Below are 25103 nucleotides of genomic sequence, written 5' to 3'. Positions count from 1 at the left end.
TTTATGGGCGGTGGCTTGACCGAAACAAAGTGACAATGGCCAACGAAATCAAACATGCTAATTAAACTGCACCCCCATCACGCCTCCAAAACCCGGCTGTAAGAATCACTAAAACAAGCCGACTTTGCTGACAAAGTATTTAGTGACCCTAAAAATGTTGTTTATTCTATTGAGTGACTTCTTCAACACTTTAACTTTCGTCATATGAAAAAAAGGAAAACAGTAAAAAAAAATTTTAAAAACCTTTTTTGCCTCCTAGCGCGATTTCAAGATTTGCGACTTGCGGACCTTTTCTCGAGCACCCGTCACATATAGGCTATCTTGCCTCACCGAATAAGATGTATTCCAAAGCAATGCTATCCAATATTTCCTCAATTCTTTCAAGTCACTTGGCCCTGTGTGTATAAGCATGCAGTACATGGACAGGCCGAACGTATGTGTGGATGGCTTTCTCACAGTCAAGACTGATTGAATAGGCGTCTATATGTCCAATTTGTATTGGTATGTATGTATTTCGCTGCCCAGGCCTTCTGTTCCGTGAATGATTGTATGTTTCTTGGTATAAATGTCTGTTCGTAAATGTAAATGTAACATGCTGCGAGGGAAATGTCCCCATGGGGATAAAGAATTTCTCTATGTATGTATGTACAATAAGTATTTCACATGCAGTATTTATTGTACATAGCAAAGATACAGTTCAGAAGCAAGTATAAACATATGTTTTCTGGAGAAATATGCTTCCTGTAGTTACTGACCAGCAGTTTTCTACATGAATTTCAATGTGTTCCATGAGGCAATTCGAAATATTTGACACTTTGATCTGACACAAGTTTGCATGACACTGTAAAATGGTAAGATTACAAAACACAGGGCCAAGTGACTTGAAAGAATTGAGGAAATATTGGGTAGCATTGCTTTGGAATACATCTTATTTAATTTCGGTGAGGCAAGATAGCCTATATTGTTTGTAATACCGTAACTTGGCGTCATTTTGATATCAATACTTTTAATGGCAGGCCTGGATTTTGGCAGTCTGAATGAATGAGTTATAGACGGTGTATGTCTTGTATGTGTGAGTAACTTGGCATTTTTGTACGTTGAAAACGTGTTTTTTATGAGATCTTTTTTACAGACTGCCGAAAGCTAAAGAAAAGAGAAGCAAATGGATCGCTGCAATTCGCAGAAACAGCACCGAAACGTGGATTTGCGGTTGTCATTTTGTGTCAGGTATGTTTGATTTTTGGGTAAAATCATACCTTAAGTTATGTAGCCTACTGTATTGACTACTCATCAATTAAATGTTTAGCATCTTTTATTTATATTCTGTGTAACTGTAAAGTTTTTGTCAGCATTTATTTAAAAAGAAAACATCGTATTAGCTAGCCAAGCATATAAATTATTAAGGTATGATTTTACCCAAAAACCCAACATACCTGACACAAAATAACCGCAAACCCACGTTTCAGTGCCTGGATTCGAGTTGTTTCTGCGAATAGCAGCGATGCATTTACTTCTCTTTTCTTTAGCTTTCGGCAGTATGTAAAAAGATAGCTCCGATTTCTTGTTGAATGTCCACGGACCACTGGTTCTTTGGTAAGTTGTAAGGTTCACTGTCGAGTCCAACTGCCTTTAATTTAAGCAGATAATCGTTTGTTTTACTCCCGGTTTTGCTGTTTCCCATGTAGCAGACAGCCATATAGCAGCATGTTTTGCCACTCAGTCCCGACTGAGGGGGCGTGTTCCGGTGAGAAAGTTACGTCAATGCATACCCTCTATTCCGAGCCAGTGAACTTGATTTGGCGTTTAGAACGATAAATAGCGTGTTTTTTTGAAAGCGAAGTCAAACCGCGTTTTGTCGACGCATTTTCCAGGTCTTCAAAGTGGAAAAACCGTATTACCGTAATAACGCACGTGTACGCGCAGACGAAATAACGTGGCGGCTGGCTTGACTGTGATTTCCGAAATGGCGGCTGGCTTGACCGCAGTGAAATAAGCGTAGTAGTAGAAGAAGAAGATATACTTTATTGAACCCCCTGGGGTAATTTGTCCTCTGCATTTGACCCATCCTTAATATTTACCTAGGAGCAGTGGGCAGCCACAGTGCAGCGCCCGGGGACCAACTCCAGTTCCGAGGCAAGTGCCTTAGTCAAGGGCACCTGCAGGAGCGCACCTCACATGTATGTCTTTGAGTCTTTGAGTGTAGGAGGAAACCGGAGTACCCGGAGTAAAACCCACGCGAACACGGGGAGAACAGGCAAACTCGGCACAGAAAGGCCCCAAGCCGAGATTCGTACCCACGACCTTCTTGCTGTGAGGCGACATTGCTAACCACTATGTCACCGCCCTATTAGAATTTCTAGTTTTGCAGTGAATATTTCTGCGCATCCCGTAAGTGAAGCCAAATTAGTGTTAGTGCGAAGAGCAGAAGTCTGTTTTATTTACATCAGTAGGGTTCGGTATAGAGTAAAAACCTTATCTCGTATGATCTAAACACAGTACAGTTTCCCAGTTTCAGAACACTAAGTCCTCGTTGGTCAAATGCGGGCGGCCGATAGCACACACACATACAGGTTGTTCTTGTTATATCGTTTGGTCTCGTAGGTGATTCGTTATTCCCATCAACTATAGAGTATATTAAGAACTGTGTCAACAAGAAATAAGAAAGACTTCCCGCACGCTGATCGTGGTTCTGAAAACACTCTAGAGGGTGCGGTTAGCACAGATTACAATGGGTGCTGTTTCTAAAAACCGGAGCAGGTACATTAGGTAAAGGGAGACGCTTCCCACTCTGAGAATGCTCGACCACCGACACACGATGCAGTCATGCACACAAAGAGAAGAAATTATACCAATTGTCCTCCCAAAAGTAATCATGAAATTCGTGTTGCATAGCTTTAAATCCTTGGAACGTTTGTGTTGTATTCATTGTGCAGCGGTGTGACATAAAACGATATGAAATTAGCTAAATTTCGAATTAATTGTTATTTGCACCTGTTGGAGTTAATTCGTCTCCACCCACTCTGTCACACTCCAACCCCCCATCTCTCTCTCTCTCTTTCTCGCACACACACACACACACACCGAACATACAGCCTAACCAACGTCATACAGCCTAACCAACGTGTTAATTAGTGCAAAGTCATGATGATCTATCAGAACACTGCGAGGATCAACGGTAACGTTGCACGCTTCCCCAGCAGGAGCTGCGCTTAGATTAAGCGACTACACTGTGTGTGTTTTAGATGCTTGATTTCAGTCCGCCGGGGGATTATCTTCCGCACCAAAGCCACTCTAATCACTTATTACTTTAACAGCTGTCATTCATCCACCATTGACTCACTGGCATATTATTCTTAATGTGTAATGTGGTTGGCTTGGTGGAAGCTCACTCCCCGGCTTTAATGGATAACTATAGTCTGGCATTCAGTTTAAACCTACCCCGTTGTGGGGAAAAAGGCCTGCGTTCACAGCAATAAAGACTTAATGTCTGGAATTGTCTCTGCCTTTATTCTAGATGTTTGAAAAAGATAAGACAGTGGAGTAGCATGTTGCTGCCCCTATCCCCACCCCCACCCATACGCCACCTCTGTTCACCAAACGTTACTCGCCCAAACAGCAAATTTGTTATCCCTGCTTTCTATCAATGCCGTCAGGACATGTGTAATGGAGCGCACACGGGAGGCAAAGAAGGAAGAAAGCACACGAGAGTCTAGCCTGTCTTCTTCCGGAGCGCATCTTTTTTCGCGGGGCAACACACTGTGCCAGGCAAGGTACGAGCGATTGCGCGAGACCAGTAATTCGAACAGGACCAGCGGCGAGGAATGGAATGTGGATAGATGGATACCGACGGAAAGATCAGTGCTGCATTTTTATGACCGTTCTAGTCATACGAACAAGTAATCGTGTAGAACATGACTGTGCGCTGCGCTGTATTTAAAGGCTACCGTTTATCTTAGACGTGAAAGCGGCATCTACCATTTTAAGTCTTAAATAAAATGAATTTCCCAGCACTTTCAAAGAACTGCATTGCGTAGGATATTTGAGAAGTTGAAGAAGGGGGTGTAGGACTAACGTCGCAGACCTAACCATCGCCTTTAACAAGCACGCAGCACCAAGAAACCGATATTCACACAAGTGGAAGGGACACCCCTGGAAGAACTGGTCTCGCGCACTTCTCACCGCTGTGAGTCAATATGAATTTTGCTGTCTGAATGAATTGACTACGCTCAATATATACAATTAAAACGAACTGGTGGATTACGCATTGCTTAACATGAGCAGATGACATAACAGATATAGAACAAATGAAATACACAAAGTTGTATTTATGCATTGAGTCGTTCAAAGCAAGCAATCGGGACTCACGGGCAGTCTGCGGCTGGTATGGAACAGCGATGCGCTGACGAGATCTAAGAAAACCCGAACTCGGGCTTGTTTTCTTTTGGTGTAATTAATTACATTATTTAAACATATGAATTGACCTTTCTCTTCAAGGGGAGTGTCCGGTGATTATGTAGCAATGAAACAGCAAGGATGTAATGGCTCATTCAGTAATGTTAGCGGCATGTCTGTGAATAGGCTATAGCCTGTAGGGTCTGTCTCAGATATGAAATCTGCAGCGACATGACTGCTAATATGACATCCTTGTAAACTTAAAGAAGAATACTATTGCAGTATGCTGGTTCATAATCCTGAGCACTAAATTGTGCCATTTGAGAGGCCTATTTAAAATAGAGTTACGTATCACTGGTCCGTACTCGGAAGTCACGTTATTGTTCCGTTATGGAGAGAACACGCATTTGAAATCAGGGCAGCATTTTTTCACCGTATATTTCAACTGAACAACCTATGCGCTGATTAAGCTTTTTGCACATCTTTCACAGCGGGCCAAGGTGTCAACAACCTGTCCGATTCTCTTGTGAGATGTTTTGGTTTCGTTTTATTTTAATCGAATCAAGACCAGACGAGAACAGTGTACTGAATAATCAATAGCAGTTATTGCAGTCTCAAAAAGCCCATAGACACTACAACATGCAGTTTCCTAGTAGCCTATGCCAATTTTATGTCAGAATGTAGAGGACCATGCCGTGAGTTATGGCTAGTGGTGCCGCTTGACCTGGGGAAATTTGAGTCAAACAGTTCCCTCACCGACCATAGCATGTCATATTTTCTGGTATAAAATGACTTCCTATGGTTGAGGCCCCCAATGGTTGTGACCCAGCAGTGGGAGAGGCTTCGAACCCGCAGTTTCTTCCTCGCCCCTCCGCTGTGGATCTACTCTAGGATGTTGCGGCAGGTCTTTCACGAAGTGCTGAGGTCGTCTTTCTACAGGCTCGGTCACTTTGTCGCCAACCACCCGGTATTCTTCGCAACCGCCCCCGTGCTCATCTCTATTCTGCTGGGCGCCAGCTTCAGTCGCTACCGTATTGAAGAAAACGTGGAGTACCTGCTGGCTCCAAAACACAGTCTGGCCAAAATAGAGGGCAACTTGGTGGACAGTCTATTTCCCATCAACAAATCCAAGCACACGCTGTACTCCGACCTACAGACGCCTGGGAGGTACGGCAGGGTGATCGTCACGTCGGGTCGGGGGAGTGTTCTGGACCAGCACCACATCGATGTCGTACTGAAGGTAAGACTGGCGAGTGGGAGTCAGGGTATTAATGGCACGCTATTGGGGTCTGGTATAACTTGGAGCTTGATGTTTAGTAATGTATGGAGACCGCCCATCTGTGACACGTATCTCGGATATACACAATCAAATGCTTGGCGCGCCCTGTACATCAAGTACAGAAAAATAAATTTAAAAAAACATGGTCAACTGAATATCAAGTATCCCGGTATATATCTTGCAGCAATACGCGGGACTCCGCCACTCCAATAACCATCTCTGGCTACTAGAACGAACTAAAATCTGAAGACAATACTGTACAAGTTTAATTGCAGCTTTACCTTTAGACGTGTTTCTGAAATCAATTTAAAAGGAAATCAAAGTAAGCATTAAAAATCAGTGAGCTTGTAAATCCACATGAGGACTGGTTGTGATAAAGTTGGGGCCATAATCATGACTCAGTATAGGATGGGAATGACGAAAGAGACTCTCGAAAGCTGCCATTTCCAGACAGTTCTCCTTTCCCTTGATAGGCCGATCACTAGATTATGAGCTGAGAAGGTAACTTTTAGAGCGTTGTATTAGTGATGTAGGCTACTTCAGACCGACAGAGGTAAATGATCAGTGGAAAACTGGCGCACGTGCAAAGAGCAAATAGTAAATTAATTTTACACGCTTGCTTTTTATTTGCATGTTCTATCAACGCAACCCATTTTGTGTCCCACACAGCTTTTACTTACTCTGCTCGTGGGCGTCATCGAGAAATCTACAATTCCTGCGAGAGGTCTTCGACACACGCCCCTCTCCCATTGCGTAGCTACGTTTACACACATTTTCAGATTTCACCTCAGCGAAGCTGGTGGAACCCTATTGTGTCTGTTAGGATTATTAGGGGTTCAAGCAGCGAAGCTGGTGGAACCCTATTGTATCTGTTAGGATTATTATTAGGGGTCCGAGCAGCGAAGCTGGTGGAACCCTATTGTATTTGTGAGGAGTATTAGGGGTCCAAGCAGCGAACCCTATTGTATCTGTTAGTTAGGATTATTATCAGGGGTCCAAGCAGTGAAGCTGGTGGAACCCTATTGTATCTGTTAGGATTATTAGGGGTCCAAGCAGCGAAGCTGGTGGAACCCTATTGTATCTGTTAGGATTATTAGGGGTCCAAGCAGCAAAGCTGGTGGAACCCTATTGTATCTGTTAGGATTATTATTATTATTATTAGGGGTCCAAGCAGCGAAGCTGGTGGAACCCTATTGTATATGTTAGGATTTTTAGGGGTCCAAGCAGCAAAGCTGGTGGAACCCTACTGTATCTGTTAGGATTATTAGGGGTCCAAGCAGCGAAGCTGGTGGAACCCTATTGTATCTGTTAGGATTATTAGGGGTCCAAGCAGCGAAGCTGGTGGAACCCTATTGTATCTGTTAGGATTATTAGGGGTCCAAGCAGCGAAGCTGGTGGAACCCTATTGTATTTGTTAGGATTATTAGGGGTCCAAGCAGCGAAGCTGGTGGAACCCTATTGTATCTGTTAGGATTATTAGGGGTCCAAGCAGCGAAGCTGGTGGAACCCTATTGTATTTGTTAGGATTATTAGGGATCCAAGCAGCGAAGCTGGTGGAACCCTATTGTATTTGTTAGGATTATTAGGGGTCCAAGCAGCGAAGCTGGTGGAACCCTATTGTATCTGTTAGGATTATTATTATTAGGGGTCCAAGCAGCGAAGCTGGTGGAACCCTATTGTATTTGTTAGGATTATTAGGGGTCCAAGCAGCGAAGCTGGTGGAACCCTATTGTAGTTGTTAGGATTATTATTATTAGGGGTCCAAGCAGCGAAGCTGGTGGAACCCTATTGTCTTTGTTAGGATTATTATTAGGGATTCAAGCAGCGAAGCTGGTGGAACCCTATTGTATCTGTTAGTTAGGATTATTATCAGGGGTCCAAGCAGTGAAGATGGTGGAACCCTATTGTATCTGTTAGGATTATTAGGGGTCCAAGCAGCGAAGCTGGTGGAACCCTATTGTATCTGTTAGGATTATTAGGGGTCCAAGCAGCGAAGCTGGTGGAACCCTATTGTATCTGTTAGGATTATTATTATTATTAGTAGGGGTCCAAGCAGCGAAGCTGGTGGAACCCTATTGTATAAATTAGGATTATTAGGGGTCCAAGCAGCGAAGCTGGTGGAACCCTACTGTATCTGTTAGGATTATTAGGGGTCCAAGCAGCAAAGCTGGTGGAACCCTATTGTATCTGTTAGGATTATTAGGGGTCCAAGCAGCGAAGCTGGTGGAACCCTATTGTATCTGTTAGGATTATTAGGGGTCCAAGCAGCGAAGCTGGTGGAACCCTATTGTATATGTTAGGATTATTAGGGGTCCAAGCAGCGAAGCTGGTGGAACCCTACTGTATCTGTTCGGATTATTAAGGGTCCAAGCAGCGAAGCTGGTGGAACCCTATTGTATCTGTTAGGATTATTAGGGGTCCAAGCAGCGAAACTGGTGGAACCCTATTGTATCTGTTAGGATTATTAGGGGTCCAAGCAGCGAAGCTGGTGGAACCCTATTGTATCTGTTAGAATTATTATTATTATTATTATTATTTTTCTCCGCTAAAAGTGTTGAAGAGGCTCAGCAACCATATGTCCTAGAGCAACCAAATTTGGCAGGTGGGTTCCTATGGCCCCCCACTACTCAGGCACTAAAAATCACCTATGTCGGCCAGATGGTGGCGCTATAACAAAGGGTCATGCGTAAAAGGCCATAACTCCCACACCATAAGTTAGATCAACACAAAACATCATGGACCTATGCAGCTCAAAGTACTCTACAACTTTACCCTTGGAAGTACCTATGTCCGCCATATTATTTGCCCGCCATTTGGACTTTTTTATTAGTTGCTGCGCGGTAGCGCTGTAGCTCCAAATCTAAAGTGTTACGACATCTAGTAAACTTCTTTACGGCAAGCGGCTAGAAGACATCCATGGCGACGCAAGTAATCCGACAGCATAGGGTCTTGTTTTTATCAGTAAAGGCTGGGTCAGAACCCAGCCTTTATGTTTATATTTCAGATAATTTCTTACCATTTGTAAGTTGTGTATATAATGTTGCCATGAGGCATGCAGTTTTTCTGAACAAGATGAATGGCATGAAGTTTGAGCAGTTTACTAATTCTTTTCAGTTAATTAAGACTAAGTTAGATTAAGAGTAATCTTGGTTTGGGCAGTGTGCACTAATGAAGTAATATTTATATTTGTATTGCCGTATGGTTTATTGATACGAAGTTAATTGTGTTAAGTTCTAAGCGCTAGTAATAGATGCTAGCTAAGATGGTATTAAGTCCGCATGGTGTTGTTATTAGCCATGCTATTACTAAAATGGTAGCTACCCACTTTAGGTAGTCAATATCACGGTGATTTTGCGTATGCTGTATAGCATTTTGTTGAAACAGTATATCAGCTGTGTACTTGTGTATGTTGTGAAATTCATGTAACAGTGCAGTGATATTTGTTTTGAATTATTCTTTATTTTAGAACCACACACACAAACCGATTGATTATAGTAAAGAAAGTAAATCAAGACCCTTTGTTGCATCTTCTATATCCAGACAGATACACCAGAATGAACACTGCGAAGTAATACGCAGTCCTTACACGGGTTCCTACCCAACACTTGAAAATGATGCAACAGTTCGTTTATTGAGTAAAAACAGTTGATTTGCAGTGAAATATGTGAATTTGTTGTGATTTACAGCAATGCATAATTTAGACATTTTGGGTAGATTTGGAGACGCTGGGTACACTGCTTAGTTTTGGCTTCATAGATCTTTAGTAGTTCTGCATATCCACACTTAGATTTTATGAACTTGTGGTCAAGAAGTTTTTGATCCAGGACATGTATACTTTAACCTGCTGTATATATGCAATCTCTCAGTATTTCATTGCAAACTAAAAAATAGCAAATTCATTTTAGATATTTTGATATTTTGCAAATTTCATTTGTGGCACTTTATTTCTTTCAAAATTATGAATATACACAAATCTAAGTGCATCTCTTAGCACAAAATTGGCCATAAGTCATCAATATTTCATACGATCATCATGATATTCAGTAGATATGTTGGGTGAAGGTATATGATCATGAGGACAAAACCATTTTAAAATCACTCCATAGGGGGTGCAATAGTGTCAATGCTTGGACCCCTCCCAACGTCGCTTGCGGCTTTAATTATTACTTATTATTGTTTCTTTTATTGCTGTTATTGTTATTACCTTCAGGGGTACCTGGCCTCGCCCAGGCCCCCGTGACTCCCTGCCCGACCTTCGGGGGACCCGGCTTCACCCAATCAATCACTTCAATCAATTTTATTTGTATAGCGCTTTTAACAAAGGAGCTTTGTCACAAAGCAGCTTTACAGAGAACCGGCCCCCAAAGAGTAAGCCTAGGGCAACAGTGGCAAGGAAAAACTCCCTGACTGATAGCAGGAAGAAACCTTGAGCAGAACTGGACTCAGAGGGGGAACCCATCTGTCACGGACAGGCACCAGTTTGTTATGGCGTGATATATGTTACACGTCGTTCAAATGCAAAAAAGTATGAGAATGTTGCATTTTGAATGACGTGCGAATCACAATGACCAGGAAATTCCAATTTGTGCGTTTAGATGACAGTAGCATTGGCAGATATCTGATTCCTATCAGATTTATTTTTACATATGAATGTGGCCCAAAAAGGACCTGAAAAAATATCCGAATCCATAATGCTTTTTCCTGTTAACACTTTCATAGTACTTATCTGATCTGTGTCACATGTGAGTAAAAAATCCACTGTGGAAGGCATAACAGTACGCCTACCAAATAAGTAAAGGCTGGCCCACCGAAAGTGGTCTGGCCGTAACCTGACTTGTGTGTGCCCCCCCCCCCCAGCTCCACAACACCATCACCAAAATCCAGGTGCACATGCTGGGCTTCAACTACTCCTTCGTACACCTTTGCCTTCTGGATGACCACAAGAGCTGCATTGTAGATGACATCCTGCGCGTGCTAGAGGAGCTGCGGGCCGCACGTGCCTCCAACCGCTCCGCGCCTCCAGTGCGCTACCCTATCGCCAGGCTGCAGGATGGGCGACAGACCTACATCGGGCACCAGCTGGGCGGGGTGCTGGCGGCGGGCCGGGAGGGCGTGCGCTATGCGCGGGCTCTGCAGCTCAGCTACTACCTGCAGGCGCTCAGCCCGCTCAATGACATGATGGCGGCTCGCTGGGAGGTGCAGTTCTGCCTGGCGCTAGAGCGCTACCGCAAGGCGCACCCCGAGATTGGTGTGTACCCCTTCACCTCCTCCTCACCGCAGCATGACTTCCAGAGAACCAGCAAGGTGTCAGAGCACTCCCTTTTGGTCTGCCTGTTGTTGTGCATCTCGCTGGCAGTGCTGTGCTGCACCATGCGGGACTGCGTGCGGACTAAGCCCTGGCTCGGCCTCCTGGCACTGCTCAGCATCAGCCTGGCCACACTCACCTCGGCCGGCATCATCAACCTATCGGGCGGCAAGTACAACTCCACCTTCCTGGGGATCCCCTTCATCATGTTGGGTGAGGCTCCTGTCCCTCTTTCAGTTCATTCAGTAAACATATGAATTCATTCATTTATTCTTTCACACACTCTAAGCCATGGCTGCCAAACCCTGTTCTTGGAGATCTACCATCCTGTAGGTTTTAATTTCAAGCCTTATTTGGAACATCTGATTCTACTAATTAGAAGCTCAACAAGATCTTTTCATTAAACCTTTATTTAGAACTCAGAGACACATTGAAGGATCAATGCTGTCTTTTTCATGAGCGTGAGTTTACAGACTAAACACAACAAACATATACTGTTTACAGAACACAAAATGAAAACAATTAAAAATATTACATTGTTCAAAATATAATAAAGGTTATGCAACACTGATTAAAACATTCACAATTAAACGTAACTATGTTTTGTTTTCAGATTCCGGAAAAGACTTACAGGTACTTAAGCATTGAGTTTTAGCGACTGTTTATTAGTAGTAGTTTATTCCAAGTGTATGGAGCACAGTATCTAAGGGCAGTTTTCCCTAATTCTGTATTAATATCGCTAGCTGTTGAATGAGGTGTGCTTTGCTAGGATTGGAGTGAAAATCTTCAGGACAGTAAATCTTTAGAAACAGGGTTGGACAGCCCTGCTCTAACCCCTAGAGATTACCGTCATGATGAGTTTCCCATCTCCTGTTCATTCATTCATTCATTCATTCATTCATTCTGTATTTAAGGGTGCATTCCAGCAGATCACCTTCTTAATGTTGGGGGAATCTCCAAAAGTATATTTCTATTAATTTACTTTAAATTAATTTATGTAATCTTTCATTAATATATCAGTTAATATATTAAATATGTTAATGGTATTATATAATGTGGATATTTCACACTGTGATGTAAGCGTTAGTAGTGTTAATAGTTTTTGTGAAGCATGCAACAGTGATGACGTGAGAGTTGGAGCATTGCCAAATCGTGGTGAACGGTTAAAAATTGTTCTCATGTCATCCCATCCCCATACAAGAAAACATACGAGAGTACAGAGTATAGAAATACATATGTAGCCCTCCCACCACAATGCTCATTTACATAATATACATAGGTAATACTGAAACCTATGAAACTTCCACTAATACACTAAAATGCATGGGAGGAGCTGTGATGGGATGCACCAGTTTACTCTATGTCTAGGGATCTCACCTGGGAGACTGGGAGGCCTCAGGTAGCTTTAAAGATGTTAGTATGTAGCTATACTGCTTGCGAACAATGACTCCCATGCATAAACACTTTGACTCACGAGCCCCCACTTTGAGCACTCACACTCAAAGAACCAGTTATTTTATTAACCTAAAATGGTGCTCTACTTGTGCGTAACATTTGACTCCATGTATAAGGAGTAAAACCACAATACCAAAATACACCAAATTATAATGGGCTTAATCAATTTCAAGAGAAAAATATGCAATAACACTATACACAGTCCAGAATATATCGAACTACAATAGTGGCATTTATTTAAAAAAAACACCAAAGTGCCATCAACTTGACGCCATTCAATCTTAGGCAGCCCATACACACTGCATGGCCCATTTTAACTGTCACAGTATTAAATGAAAGAAATGAACACGAAACCAAAATAACAAATTGAAGAAAATGACCCGGGGTTTTAGGCTGTCCGTGCACAGTTTGTCTTTATACGTTGGCGCGCATGTTGGAGCTCATATGAATCCACACAAGAATAATGTTGAGGTTTACTCACACACACAGGAAAACAAGTCACTGGCGATCCAAATGCAGGTCCGACACAACCACACTCGTCCAGCCGCGTGCTGTCCTCTTCGTGTGGTTAGCTAACCCGAAACAGTAGAGAAAAAACTTCGTCGAGAAAAAAATAAGAAAAACTGGAATTTACACCAAAACGTCCGCACCTTCCAATCCTGTACCGCGACTTAATTCAATGACGATGGCGAAAACCGATCAATCAATCAATTCCAAAACGTGCATCCAACTCAATTTCACTAAACAGTTTAACGATCTCTCCTGCACCGTGCACCATCTGCCTCTCCCTTGAGTTCCAGTCTTCCCCTGCAACCCCTAACTAGTTCCCACTTGACCTCTTGTCGAACCCTCCCTCACGCAGCGTGATTGGACAACATATCTTTTAACCAGCACAGCAATAGGCGCCAGAGAGTTCACTAAAAGTTTAACTAGACCTTCACTCTCCGTGAACTTTCTAAAGTAGTTCTCGTTTTATCAGCTTCTATCACGTGAACCAATTATCTAAATCACACAGTTGCATAGGATAAACTGCAGCTAGCCCCACACGAATGGCACAGAAAAAAAACACTGGCCTCTCTGAACAACATTACCCCACCCAGATCCAAGAATTAATGAATTAATTAAATTACATTGCAAATATCAGATCAAATTGGCAAACATCTTCCAAGGGCACTACACAAGAGTTAACTATCACACATTTAGGTACTGTACAGCATTGTGTGACAATATTTTTGCATTATTTTAAAATCTGATATCAATGTTTCATCTTAAACCTTCATAAGGGGCTCATTTATATGCTTTACAGTGGACAAAAAAGCATTATATTCCTTTTTGGAGAGATTTTGGGTATGTTCCTGGACCCCTAGCTATTTTAGACCACTGTACTGACGTAAAGCTTGTAATTCCCACTTGAAAATGATGCAACAGTGAGTTTCTTGAGTAAAAACAGTTGATTTGTAGTGAAATATGTGAATATGTTGTGATTTACAGCAATGCATAATTTAGACATTTTGGGTAGATTTGGAGACGCTGGGTACACTGCTTAGTTTTGGCTTCATAGATCTTTAGTAGTTCTGCATATCCACACTTAGATTTTATGAACTTGTGGTCAAGAAGTTTTTGATCCAGGACATGTATACTTTAACCTGCTGTATATATGCAATCTCTCAGTATTTCATTGCAAACTAAAAAATAGCAAATTCATTTTAGATTTTTTGCCTAAACAATTGCATTTGTGGCACTTTAGTTCTTCCAAAATTATGAATATAAAGTAATCTAAGGTAGTATTGTAAATGGTACAAATGTGTCCTGCTTCATTAAAGCCATTTTTCATGTCTCTGTGGTGTTCACATCTGGAGTTATAAAGCTTTAAATAGGGTACCCCCTAAATGGGCAAGGATTGGCAAGATTTGGCATGTGCGCTAAGGGGTTAAGAGACTATTTTTTATATGCATTCATCGTCTATGCCTTTATTCAAGATTCCATTTACCATACTGGCAAGTCTTCTGCATTCCATTCACAGTTATTCAGTCATACTCTCAATTATACAGTAATTAATTCATGTAGTCAAGTCCTTCATTCATTCATTCATTCATTTCATGAATGTGTTATGTTCCTCTTACACTGTATTAATTTATTCTCTAGTTAATTGATTCACACACTGGCTCATTCTTTTGTTAGCTCTATAATCCATGTCTTTTCACTTACTATGCACACACACACACACACACGCATACACACGCTCGGTAATCACTGCATTGTGTAGGAAGGATGACAGGCTGACATTCCCACCAGAGAGAAAGAGAGGAGGGAGAGAGAGGGGTAGTGAGTTGGAGAAAGCAGACAGGCAGAGAAAGTTGATCTGAGATAGCAGGAGGCAGGGAGAGAGACAGGGGGAGAGAAAGAGAGGGAGGGATGGTTTTAGATCGCAGGGGAAGTGAAAAAGAAGGAGAAGTGGGGGTGAGAGAAAAAGAGGATGAGACAAAGAAGAAAGGGTGTGAGGTTGGGAGAATGAGAGAGAACATGCTGCTGTCAGACTGGTTCTGCACACAGCTCCTCTGTACAGTTCAGTATCAGAAGGCAGGTGATGTAATTGCCAAGGAGATCATCTTCCTGTGAATCCCTCCAGGGACACACAATAGCAAGCATACAAATTTCCAGCAGGCCTGCTGTTTGCCTACACAGTAGGGGTGTGCAGAGAGATCATTATCTGTATCTGTATCTGTATCTGTTCAACCAACAAAATTATCTGTATCTGTATCTGTATTCGGATATAAGACCGGAAGTGGGCGTGGTTTATCTCGGAAGTCACGTTAAATCAGGCAAATGTTGTATTTTCTAACCTAGTATTCATTGGCAATGCAATGGCATATAATTAATTATGAAATATATTTCCAAATCCTCATACTGTACTTTTAATCTGTCTCTCTCTCTTTTTTTATTTTTAACTAAACTAAGTTTTATGAACTGTCTGAACCCCAGCACCCCCCCCCCCCCTCTTTAACTGGGGTACATTGAACAATCAGAAACAGAAAAAAATGTCTTATAAATCAAAAGATTCTATTTTGCATTGGAAATAGAAACTATTTACAGTAAAGATATATATAAACATATCTTAATCTATATCTTAAAGATATATAGATGTCATATCCATATCTTAAAGATATATAGAAACATAATCTTAAATTTCAATGATGCTGCGTTCGCGTTTCTTGATGTGTTAACGTTACTGCAGTTCGCTAGGGAAACGTGAATTACTACTTTACAACAGTAATTACATAACAGTGATAGCCTACATGAACTTTTTTTTTGCCTGTTTTATTTTTATTTATTTATTTATTTATTTATTTATTTATTTATTTATTTATTTATTTATTTATTTATTCCCCTACTGAACTAAGTTTGGATAGGCTGCAAACCATATAATGTGATCATATTTCCCTTGGTGGCAACTGTTACCATGAATGGATTTCGAGTTCATTTGATAGGCAAGACCTATGCCTGAGCATGTTACATCTTAAACGGATGAATATTGACTGAATAGGAAATTAACACATACAGCTAAAAACTGCAGGTTCTAAGCTTGATTTTGATGTATAGGTTGCGGGGGTTTGAAAGAAATCCAGCTGTCACACCAGGCTTGTGCCTCGCTAGCTCCCGCACCTCCTCCTCGATGCGAGAGTTTCCCCGAGTGATAGCCGGGAATGATAAGCTTTCAGCCCGCTGCCTGCTGTGTGCTGACTCGGTGGGGGTGACTACAGAATATAGCGATTACTTTTCAATAATCTAATGTGTAGTAAATGACACGACTAGTTAGAGAAATCAAAGTCCTGTTGCAAACGGGATGGGCATTTTTATCTAGTGGCCATCCACAATGATATGAATCAATTTGAAGAAACATAATGAGTGACGCATAGAACTTATTTATTAAACGTTTTGTAACGCAGTGGCTCAAAGTTTGTTGGTGTGTGTAACTGGTGCTGCCGCCCCCCCTCCCCCTCCCGTCCCTCTCTCTCTGCCCATGTGATGTTACATAGAGGCTATGAGAACTCGACATGGAGCTGACTTTTCCCCCCCCGAATCTGAATAATAACGAGCAACTTCGGGTAGAAGAAATATCTGTTTCCATCGCATTATTCGTGCTTTCCCGAATACGGTATTCGGATTCGGATACATCCCTACTACACAGTGTCTCTAATCTCCACATACGAACACCCTTTATTTTCAACTAATTCCATTACTAAGACATTAGTCTACAAATGGGTCTGCATGATGGCACTCATAAAAGAAGGCTAGGCTTAATGGTACAAGCTGATGTCACATTTACCTAGAGCTACCACTCTCATCGTTGCCGTGGCGACCTGGGACTCCGGAGCATGAGTGTCGTGATGCCACTGAATGGCGCTGTACAACACAGCTTTTTTAAATTAATTTTTTTATACATTTTTTAAATTTATCCCACCATCACCCCCCTCTTCGGAGGACAACTTTAAAAAAAAAATTTTATTTATTTTTTTAAACAGAGTACATAGTTTACACATCATTATCTTTTACATTTGCACATTATCATTTATAATGAGTCCTCCTAAACAGAGCCCCCCACCCCAGGTCCCTGCCCACTTACCCAGTGATGTCCCTTCCCCTCACCCTATGTGTCGTACAAATATTCACCCCTATACCAACCCTCCACCCCCGTCTTTGCAGCACAACTTTATTATTATGATTTTCTATGGTTATTTAATTACTTTTTACTTGTAAATACTTTAGGCATATACATACCTACATACATACACACACTTACAGATACATATATACACACATATACTTCTTTTTTCTTTCTTTCCTTCTTTCCTTACCCCTCCTTTCCTATTCCCAGCCTTCTGCCACACTCAGTGCACCCCATCTCTCCTTATATACAAACAATCTACTATTTTGTTGTGCAATGTAGCACTCAATTGTGCTGTGATGTTTTACTAACAGTTTAAATCTCTCAATTCTTAAGGCCTCCCCAGATTTTGACCCAAAAATAAATATTTTCCCCAAAAGAATTATCATGTTGACTATTGTTTGGGTATGATTTCTTAGATCTCCCAACAGCACTGTGGGCAAGTCTAGTTGAAACTGACCATTATAGCCAGAAAACCAGCCCTGAACCCCCATCCAAAAAAGGCCCACAAAGGGACAATACCAAAATAAATGGCCCACTGACTCAGTCTCTTCTTGGCAGAATCTGCACAAGGGTGACTGTTCAATACCCCAAATATTGAGCATCTTTTTTGTAGCCAAAAACGTATACAATAATTTAAATAGAAAAAATCTTATGGAGGAGTCAATCGTTGTTTTATAAATCAGATTAAACACCTGTTGCCATGGAATTTGGAGATCTAACATATATTCCCAACTATCCAGAATCTTGTACGGGGTGGCTATCAAGGTTTTAGATCTTAAATAAAACTTATTAATTTCTCTATTTATACTTCTTTTTTTAACCAATTATAGTTTTTGATATGTGGCTGGCAGACTAATTCCTGGCCGTTTCCTTTTCTAATTTCTCTTTTCCATTGTTGTGGTAGGGCCGCAATAAGTTGATTGAATTTTTGTAATGGGCAGACATTTCCGTAAATGTTGATAAATTGTTTGTAAGTCATAATTTTACCTTCCTTATTCACAATATCATTTATGAAGATAATGCCGTTATCAAACACGTTTTTCCAAAAAATAAACTTTCTATCTATCACACTAGGTGGAGTGCGATACGCTGATGATCTGATCTCAATTTGTCTTCAATCAACACCTTTCTTACTTTTGGTACCATAGAAAAAGAAATAAGAAAATAGTCAATGCGACTCGCTTGATTTTGTCTCCTCCAAGTATATCTAGTTCGATCCGGATTTTTAAGTCTCCATATCCAGATCCATATATCCATAATATTTGAGATCTCTTTAAATGCATGTGGATGATAATTAGTAGAATGATTTCCTTTATGATCAGTTACAGTGTTTAGAACGGTATTGTAGTCCCCTACCATGATAAAGTGATCATTTGTAGTTTGTAAGCCCAGTATATTATTATAAATAGTCTCAAAGAAGTGTGGATCATCATTATTTGGACCATATAAGTTGATAAGACAGATCTGTTTACAACACAGCTTGGGAGTCCGGCATATGCAAGCTCTGCTCCATGAATTCATGCAACATTTAACATTCTCAGAATGTTAAGGACGCCTTTGCTGAAATGTGTGCGTTTACTAGAGGAGGTTCCCTTGTCGGTGATGCATTTTTTACATGATGCTGTCTAATAATAATTCAGCATTGTTACTCTCTAATGTCCTCTCAGCTCAGTGTGAGAGAAGCAGCAGCTTGTAGGGATGAGTCTTAACACAGTTTTTTTCAATTGCTAACAAGCATCGGTCAATACTGAAGTCACTTTTTCAAAACTCTTCATACAGTCTGCATTACCAACATGCATCTTGGCCAGTTAATCTCACTTCCAAAACTCACTCAAACTACCACTTCATACTTCATAAACACTTCATACATGTCTCAAAATAAGCTCATTCGACCATAACACTGGCAACAATTCTCACTCAGAAAGCATACATTGTCACTCATAACACACTGACCTAAAAAACACTAACAACAGGGAGCATTACATAAATGATGAACTTATATCTTTGAAGTTTAAATGATTTTTCACATAAATCAGTATTTCATTATAGAATAAGAATAACACCTTTTCACTTTATTGACTGTACTAAAGTATATGTAACAAGAATTAATCTGAAATGCAGCAATTTGCTTCAATATCCTTTATTTTTTCTATATCTTTGCATATAGTAATTTACTTGTGAAAAATAAAAAGTTGAAAAAAAAAAAAAACAATTTCCTGAAATTCCAGGGCTGCAATAATAATCACAAAAACACAACAACATGTATAGTATAATCACTCATACTGTACAGTACTGTGAGGGTTCTAGTTCTCCCTCTCTCCTGCTTTTGGCCACAAGTTCTCATCAACATCACATCTTATGTCTTCTCTGGCAATGCATCTTGGAAATTATCTTCTGGAATGTCTGATCCAACCCTGGCAGTCTTCAGGAGAAATGTCTCCACACCCCGCATTCATGGCATCCAGTAAGGACATCTGGTCATGTGGACGGTGGTCATACACCTTCCACCTCCACGCAGAGAAAAGTTCCTCTATGGGGTTTAGGAAGGGGGAGTATGGAGGCTGGAATAGTACTAACATCCTGGGATGTGCAGCAAACCAGTCGGTGACTGCAGCAGAGTGGTAGAATGCCACATTATCCCACACAACAACGAAGGTAGGGGAGTTTCCTGCCCTTCTCTCCTCCACTGGCAGAAGTCCATTATGCAGGTCATACAGAAAAGAAATGAGCCTCTCTGTATTGTAGGGGCCAATGAGTGGTTTGTGTAACAGCAAACCATCATTGGAAAGTGCCACACACATTGTGATGTTAGCTTTTATTGTAAATATTCTGCTAAGATTTTCAGTATATTTCAATATGGTTACTGCAGAAATGCACGAAATTTGCCATCATTCCTTTTTTGAATGTGTTTTTAACAGTTTTGAAAACAGTGTGTTAGCATTTGAAAAATGTGCTGCAAATATATAGTGTTTTGCAGGTGGTGGAGTATGAATGAGAAAAGAGTTCATGGATTTAGGAAAATGTGGTCATTGAATGCATTTTGTGTGAAAGTAATGAAAAATGATTCACAGCTTGGTCCACATAGACTTCTGTTCCGCTGACTGTGTGAAGAGTTTTGACAATGTGACTTCAGTTTTGACCAATGCATGTTAGCAATTGAAAAAAAACTGTAATATGCACCTCTGTTCTCTGGGCTCAGAGCAACTGTAGAAGTGTCATGAACATCAAACTGCATGAAAACAAGTTTCTGTACTGCGACCATCCCAGCCACGTGCAGAGAAAATGTACCTGAAGCAGTTCATTTTACAGCATTCCTTTGATGCCCTTTCATTGTTACTTCTCTTATTAACAGGCTGAAGGGTGGAGAACCTATATTGGGCCTTGCAGCTGCAGCACAGGGTACAGTGCTTTGTTCAGCTGTTCTTCAGCCAATGTGCAGTCATACAAACAACATAATATACCATAAGGTAGAGGTCCCCAACCCTGGTCTTGGAGTGCTGTGGGTCTGCCAGTTTTTTAATTTGACCTTGAAACCAGAAACCAATTCAGAATCAGGAAACCAGCTCTGTGATCAACTGCTTTAATTGGTCAATTAAGTGCTGAGTGACAGTCACTGAGGCTCTCAAGGGCAACAGCTGCACATCCTTAATGTAATCCACTTTGAATAAGTGCAGCTACCCAATAAATAAATTAATATGTTGGCTTCCCTGGACAAGGTTTTGTGTTAAACACTTTCACAGTACTTTTAACAGAACAAAGTAACAAAAAGGGATATGTTAGAGGATGTATCACCTTTTTGTGTGTAATGGTGGTTTCTCATTTCTCATACTGCCCTCCACTGTTATGCAGTGCTGGTTTCTCATTGGTCATCCTACCCTCCACTGTAAAGCAGTCCTGGTTTCTCACTGCTCATCCTGTCTTCCTCTGTAATGCAGTGCTGGTTTCTTATTGATCATCCTGCATTCCTCTATAAAGCCATGCTGGTTTCTCATTGGTCATCCTGACCTCCACTGTAATGCAGTGCTGGTTTCTCAACGGTCATCCTACCTTCCTCTATAAAGCAGTGCTGGTTCCTCATTGGTCATCCTGTCCTCCTCTGTAAAGCAGTGCTGGTTTCTTCATTGGTCATCCTGCCCTCCACTGTAGTGCAGTACTGGTTTCTCATTGGTCAACCTGCCCTCCACTGGAAAGCAGTTCTGGGTTGTCATTGCCCAAACCGCCCTTCATTGTAAACTGTTGCTGGACAGAAGGTTGTCTGTTGTAAAACCTTTTGGAGTGTTTGATTCTGTGTGAGGCTTGAAGATATGTTGCCCCTTTTTGTTTGAGGCTCTCTCAAGCTGACTGGATGAGCCTTATGATATGCAATGGTCAGAATAATTCTGCAGCTAATGTTTGGACCCTGCAAGGCTTCTACAGTACTACAAAATAATATACAAAATGCCTATTTCAAGAAAACCAGGGCAGGGTTCCCAGTCGTCCTGAAAAACCTTGAAAACCTGGAAATTTATCGACTAGTTTTCCAGTCATAGAAAACACCTGGAAAATGAGAAAATGTACAAAATGTCCTGGAAATATTTGTGAGAAAATGTCCTGGAAAACTGTAGGCTAGGCTATAAGTCAAGCTATTAAACAGTATATTTAGAGCTGAGATCGCGTATTTTTATGTATTTTTTCTGTATTTTTCTCCGCTTTTCTCATTTTTATTAGCTGCTGAGATTACACGGCAGCACAAAGTTTTGAATGGTTATGGTACTTGCACATTAACCCCTCCCCCTCAGTCCACCACCAGCTTTGGGCTACCATTGTCCATGTTTCATGTCTGTAAGTCTAAGTCATCAAAATTGTCCTTGAAAATCCTGGCAAATGATTTCCTAAAATGAGTGGGAACCCTGCAGGGGTTGAAAATCCAAATTCTTAAAGTTTTACTTATGCTTTTGTTCTGTCTCTGACAGAGTCAGGTTTTAATTTGAAATGGTATATGACAAAAGTTTCTTTCATCACTGTTTTGTCAGCAAGACAAAAAGAGAAGACTAATACATCTATCTGTTTTTAGACCAGCGAGCAATATTTGGAAAACCCATTTTGATTGAATTTTTAATGCAGAGTGATCCTCAAGAGGTGATTTTAATCTATTTTGCTGTCAAAAATTGGAATATTTATAGTGAGACTCAGTGGAGGAAAGCTGTACTGGGTCCAGCCACTAGAGAGAAGAAATTGAGGCAACAGTGTTTTAGCACGCCTATGCTCTGTTGAGATCTCATGTCATCAGAGAAATCTCGAATCTTTGTATTCCCACTCATATGGAGTAATAGCAAGCCCAGTCTCTAGTTATGGAACTATATGCTATCCCCACCTGTAAGTTTGTTACTATCTGCATCTATGTTTGAGGCTATCCCCATGACCCCACCTATCTTTGTGTTTGAGGGTTAGCCTCATGACAGGAGATATCCAGTGTTGCCTTATAGTGAAAAAATATATAAGACCGGATCCCCAACCTCAATCCCTTCAAAGATAATTACAATTTTAATTAGGACATATAGAATATAACAGTCTGAAATAAAATATGTGAGTAGGAAGAGTAAAATCTCTCTGACTCTAGTGGACAAAATTAGCCTTTATCTGGTTAGAGTGGTGCTCATTTTTCATTTGTTGTCTTTTTTGTTGGCTTCCAATCCCACACTGTGTTCAGTGGGTTTGTGACTCACAAATGATATTAATGTTTGTGCTTATTGCTGGCGGGTTTATCATTTAGGGTGGGGGAGGGGGCTCCGCTATGTCTGCTTGATTGTGGGTAACTTGGCAACCCCAAGGTGAGAACCATCTGCTTTCCTCAAATACATCCTCACACCATCTGTGTGTGTGTGTGTGTGTGTGTGTGCCTGTGAGAAAATGAGACAGGGAGAGAGAGGGAGAGATGTTGAGACACCTCTCCTTGAGCATGAGAGAATGCACAGAGCACAGTGTCATAAGGTTGATAAAACTTAGTTGAGTTATTAAATTAAAATTAATTTATTGTATTATTTCAAATTTAATTATTAGGGGCTCACCCTCAGATACCCTGTTAATGGCACAGCACTCTGAATACTGAACCCAGAATAACTGGAGATCACCCTTTATCAACCTCAACACTTAAAATTATTTAGAGGGAATTGACCCTCGGCACTTATGAATTCAAATGTCTTTATTTGACTTTGTTGGTGGATCATTCCATCAGCATGAGAGAGGAAACACAAACACACATATACAAAAATATAAGCTTTAATGACAAATAATAGTTTTTTTTTTAATTGAACAGATTTATTTCGAACATGTAACAAATAATAAGTAAGAAAACAAACACATACAAAAAAAAGAATGACCGATAAAATGAACAGTATACATGTAAAGCAAATTCTCCATAAATAAATATTACATGTCCGAAAAGGAGTAGGAAGAAGTATACACTTATATGGTCCTACCCCTTTTCTTAAATGGTGAACTTCATGTTCATCATATATACACATAAATAATTACCTTTAAGTCCATCATATACAACTTAAATATTTACCTTAGTTTTTATCAAATATAACTTAAATAATTACCTTAATGTTTATCAGATTTACACATACATAATCATCGTGCAGGTGCCCATCCAGCATGTCCCAACAATCACATAGAAAAAAAACAACAACAACAAAAACATCATTAAACATCATTAACTAATGAGAGTCTCAGTCCTGAGAGAAACAAGGCCCCTTCCTCATTCCACATCCCTGTACCTCTCAAAACTATTTTTTTTGTACACCTTCTTGAACTGGTTTATATTTATACTTTGCTTGAGTTCAACATCTAGACCATTCCACAAATTCACCCCACAAATTTAAATGCACGTGCTCTTCAGAGTAGTACAAACACAATGTTTATTTAGATTAAACTTTTCTCTTAAGTTATAACCCCCCTCTCTGTCTGAGAACATTTTTTGTATGTTGCCAGGAAGTAAATTATTTCTTGCTTTGTACATTATTTGTGCCGTCTTAAATTCTATTAGATCCATGAACTTCAAAGCATGTGATTTTAAAAACAGTATGTTAGTGTGCTCACAAAATCCTACATTGTTTATTATCCTCATGGCTCTTTTTTTGTAGTATGCACAATGAGTGTATGGTACTTTTGTACGTGTTACCCCACACCTCCACACAGTAATTCAGATATGGTAATATAAGTGAACAATACAGAGTGTATAACGCTTTATGATCCAATATGTGCCTAGTTTTCCCCAGAACTGCAATGCTCCTTGCCAACTTTGCTCATACATATTTTATGTGAGGTTTCCAGCAGAGTTTCTGGTCTAATATCACACCCAGAAATTTATTTTCATAAACTCTTTCAATATTAATATTGTCTATCATCACTTGTATGTGAGTGTTTATTTTACAATTTCCAAACAGCATAAGCTTGGTTTTGTTCAAATTTAATGATAATTTGTTTATGTCAAACCACCGTTTTAATTTACTTATTTCAGTCGTAACCACCTCCAAAAGCTGCAGCAAATTCTCCCCAGAACAAAAAATATTGGTGTCGTCCGCAAATAAAACAAATTTCAATATCTTTGATATCCTACAAATGTCATTTATGTACAAAAGGAACAGTTTTGGGCCTAATACAGACCCATGTGGGACTTCATAAGTAATATCCATACATGTTGATTTATACTCACCTATCTGTACAAATTGCTGCCTGTTTCCCATATAGTTTTTCAACCAATTCAGCACAACCCCTCAAATACCATACCTTTCCATTTTGTTGAGTAATATGTCATGATCAATGGTATCAAATGCTTTTTTTAGATCTATAAATACTCCCACTGCATACTTCTTTTTATCTATACAATTAGTTATTTCTTCTATTAACTCAGTTAGTGCCAAAGATGTTGATCTGTTTGTTCTAAATCCACACCGACTGTCAGTCAACAATTCATGCTTCTCAATGACGTTGTCTAACCTCTCAATGAAGAGTTTTTCCAA

At 40.4% G+C, this 25103-nt stretch overlaps 1 protein-coding gene across 1 annotated transcript in view; it reads left to right on the top strand.

Moving 5' to 3' along the window:
- The first annotated feature begins 3441 nt into the window (after window positions 1–3441).
- The window catches only part of ptchd1 (patched domain containing 1), a 68142-nt gene continuing 46480 nt past the window's right edge, over window positions 3442–25103 (top strand). The window contains exons 1-2 of the mRNA XM_064334072.1: window positions 3442–5632; window positions 10529–11189. Of these exons, the coding sequence (XP_064190142.1) occupies window positions 5207–5632; window positions 10529–11189 (1087 nt within the window). The 5' untranslated portion in view covers window positions 3442–5206. The remainder of the gene's footprint in view (window positions 5633–10528; window positions 11190–25103) is intronic.

The sequence above is a fragment of the Anguilla rostrata genome, chromosome 4, assembly GCF_018555375.3.
Source record: "Anguilla rostrata isolate EN2019 chromosome 4, ASM1855537v3, whole genome shotgun sequence".
Classification (NCBI taxonomy): Eukaryota; Metazoa; Chordata; class Actinopteri; order Anguilliformes; family Anguillidae; genus Anguilla; species Anguilla rostrata.
This window is presented reverse-complemented; position numbering and strand designations above follow the sequence as displayed.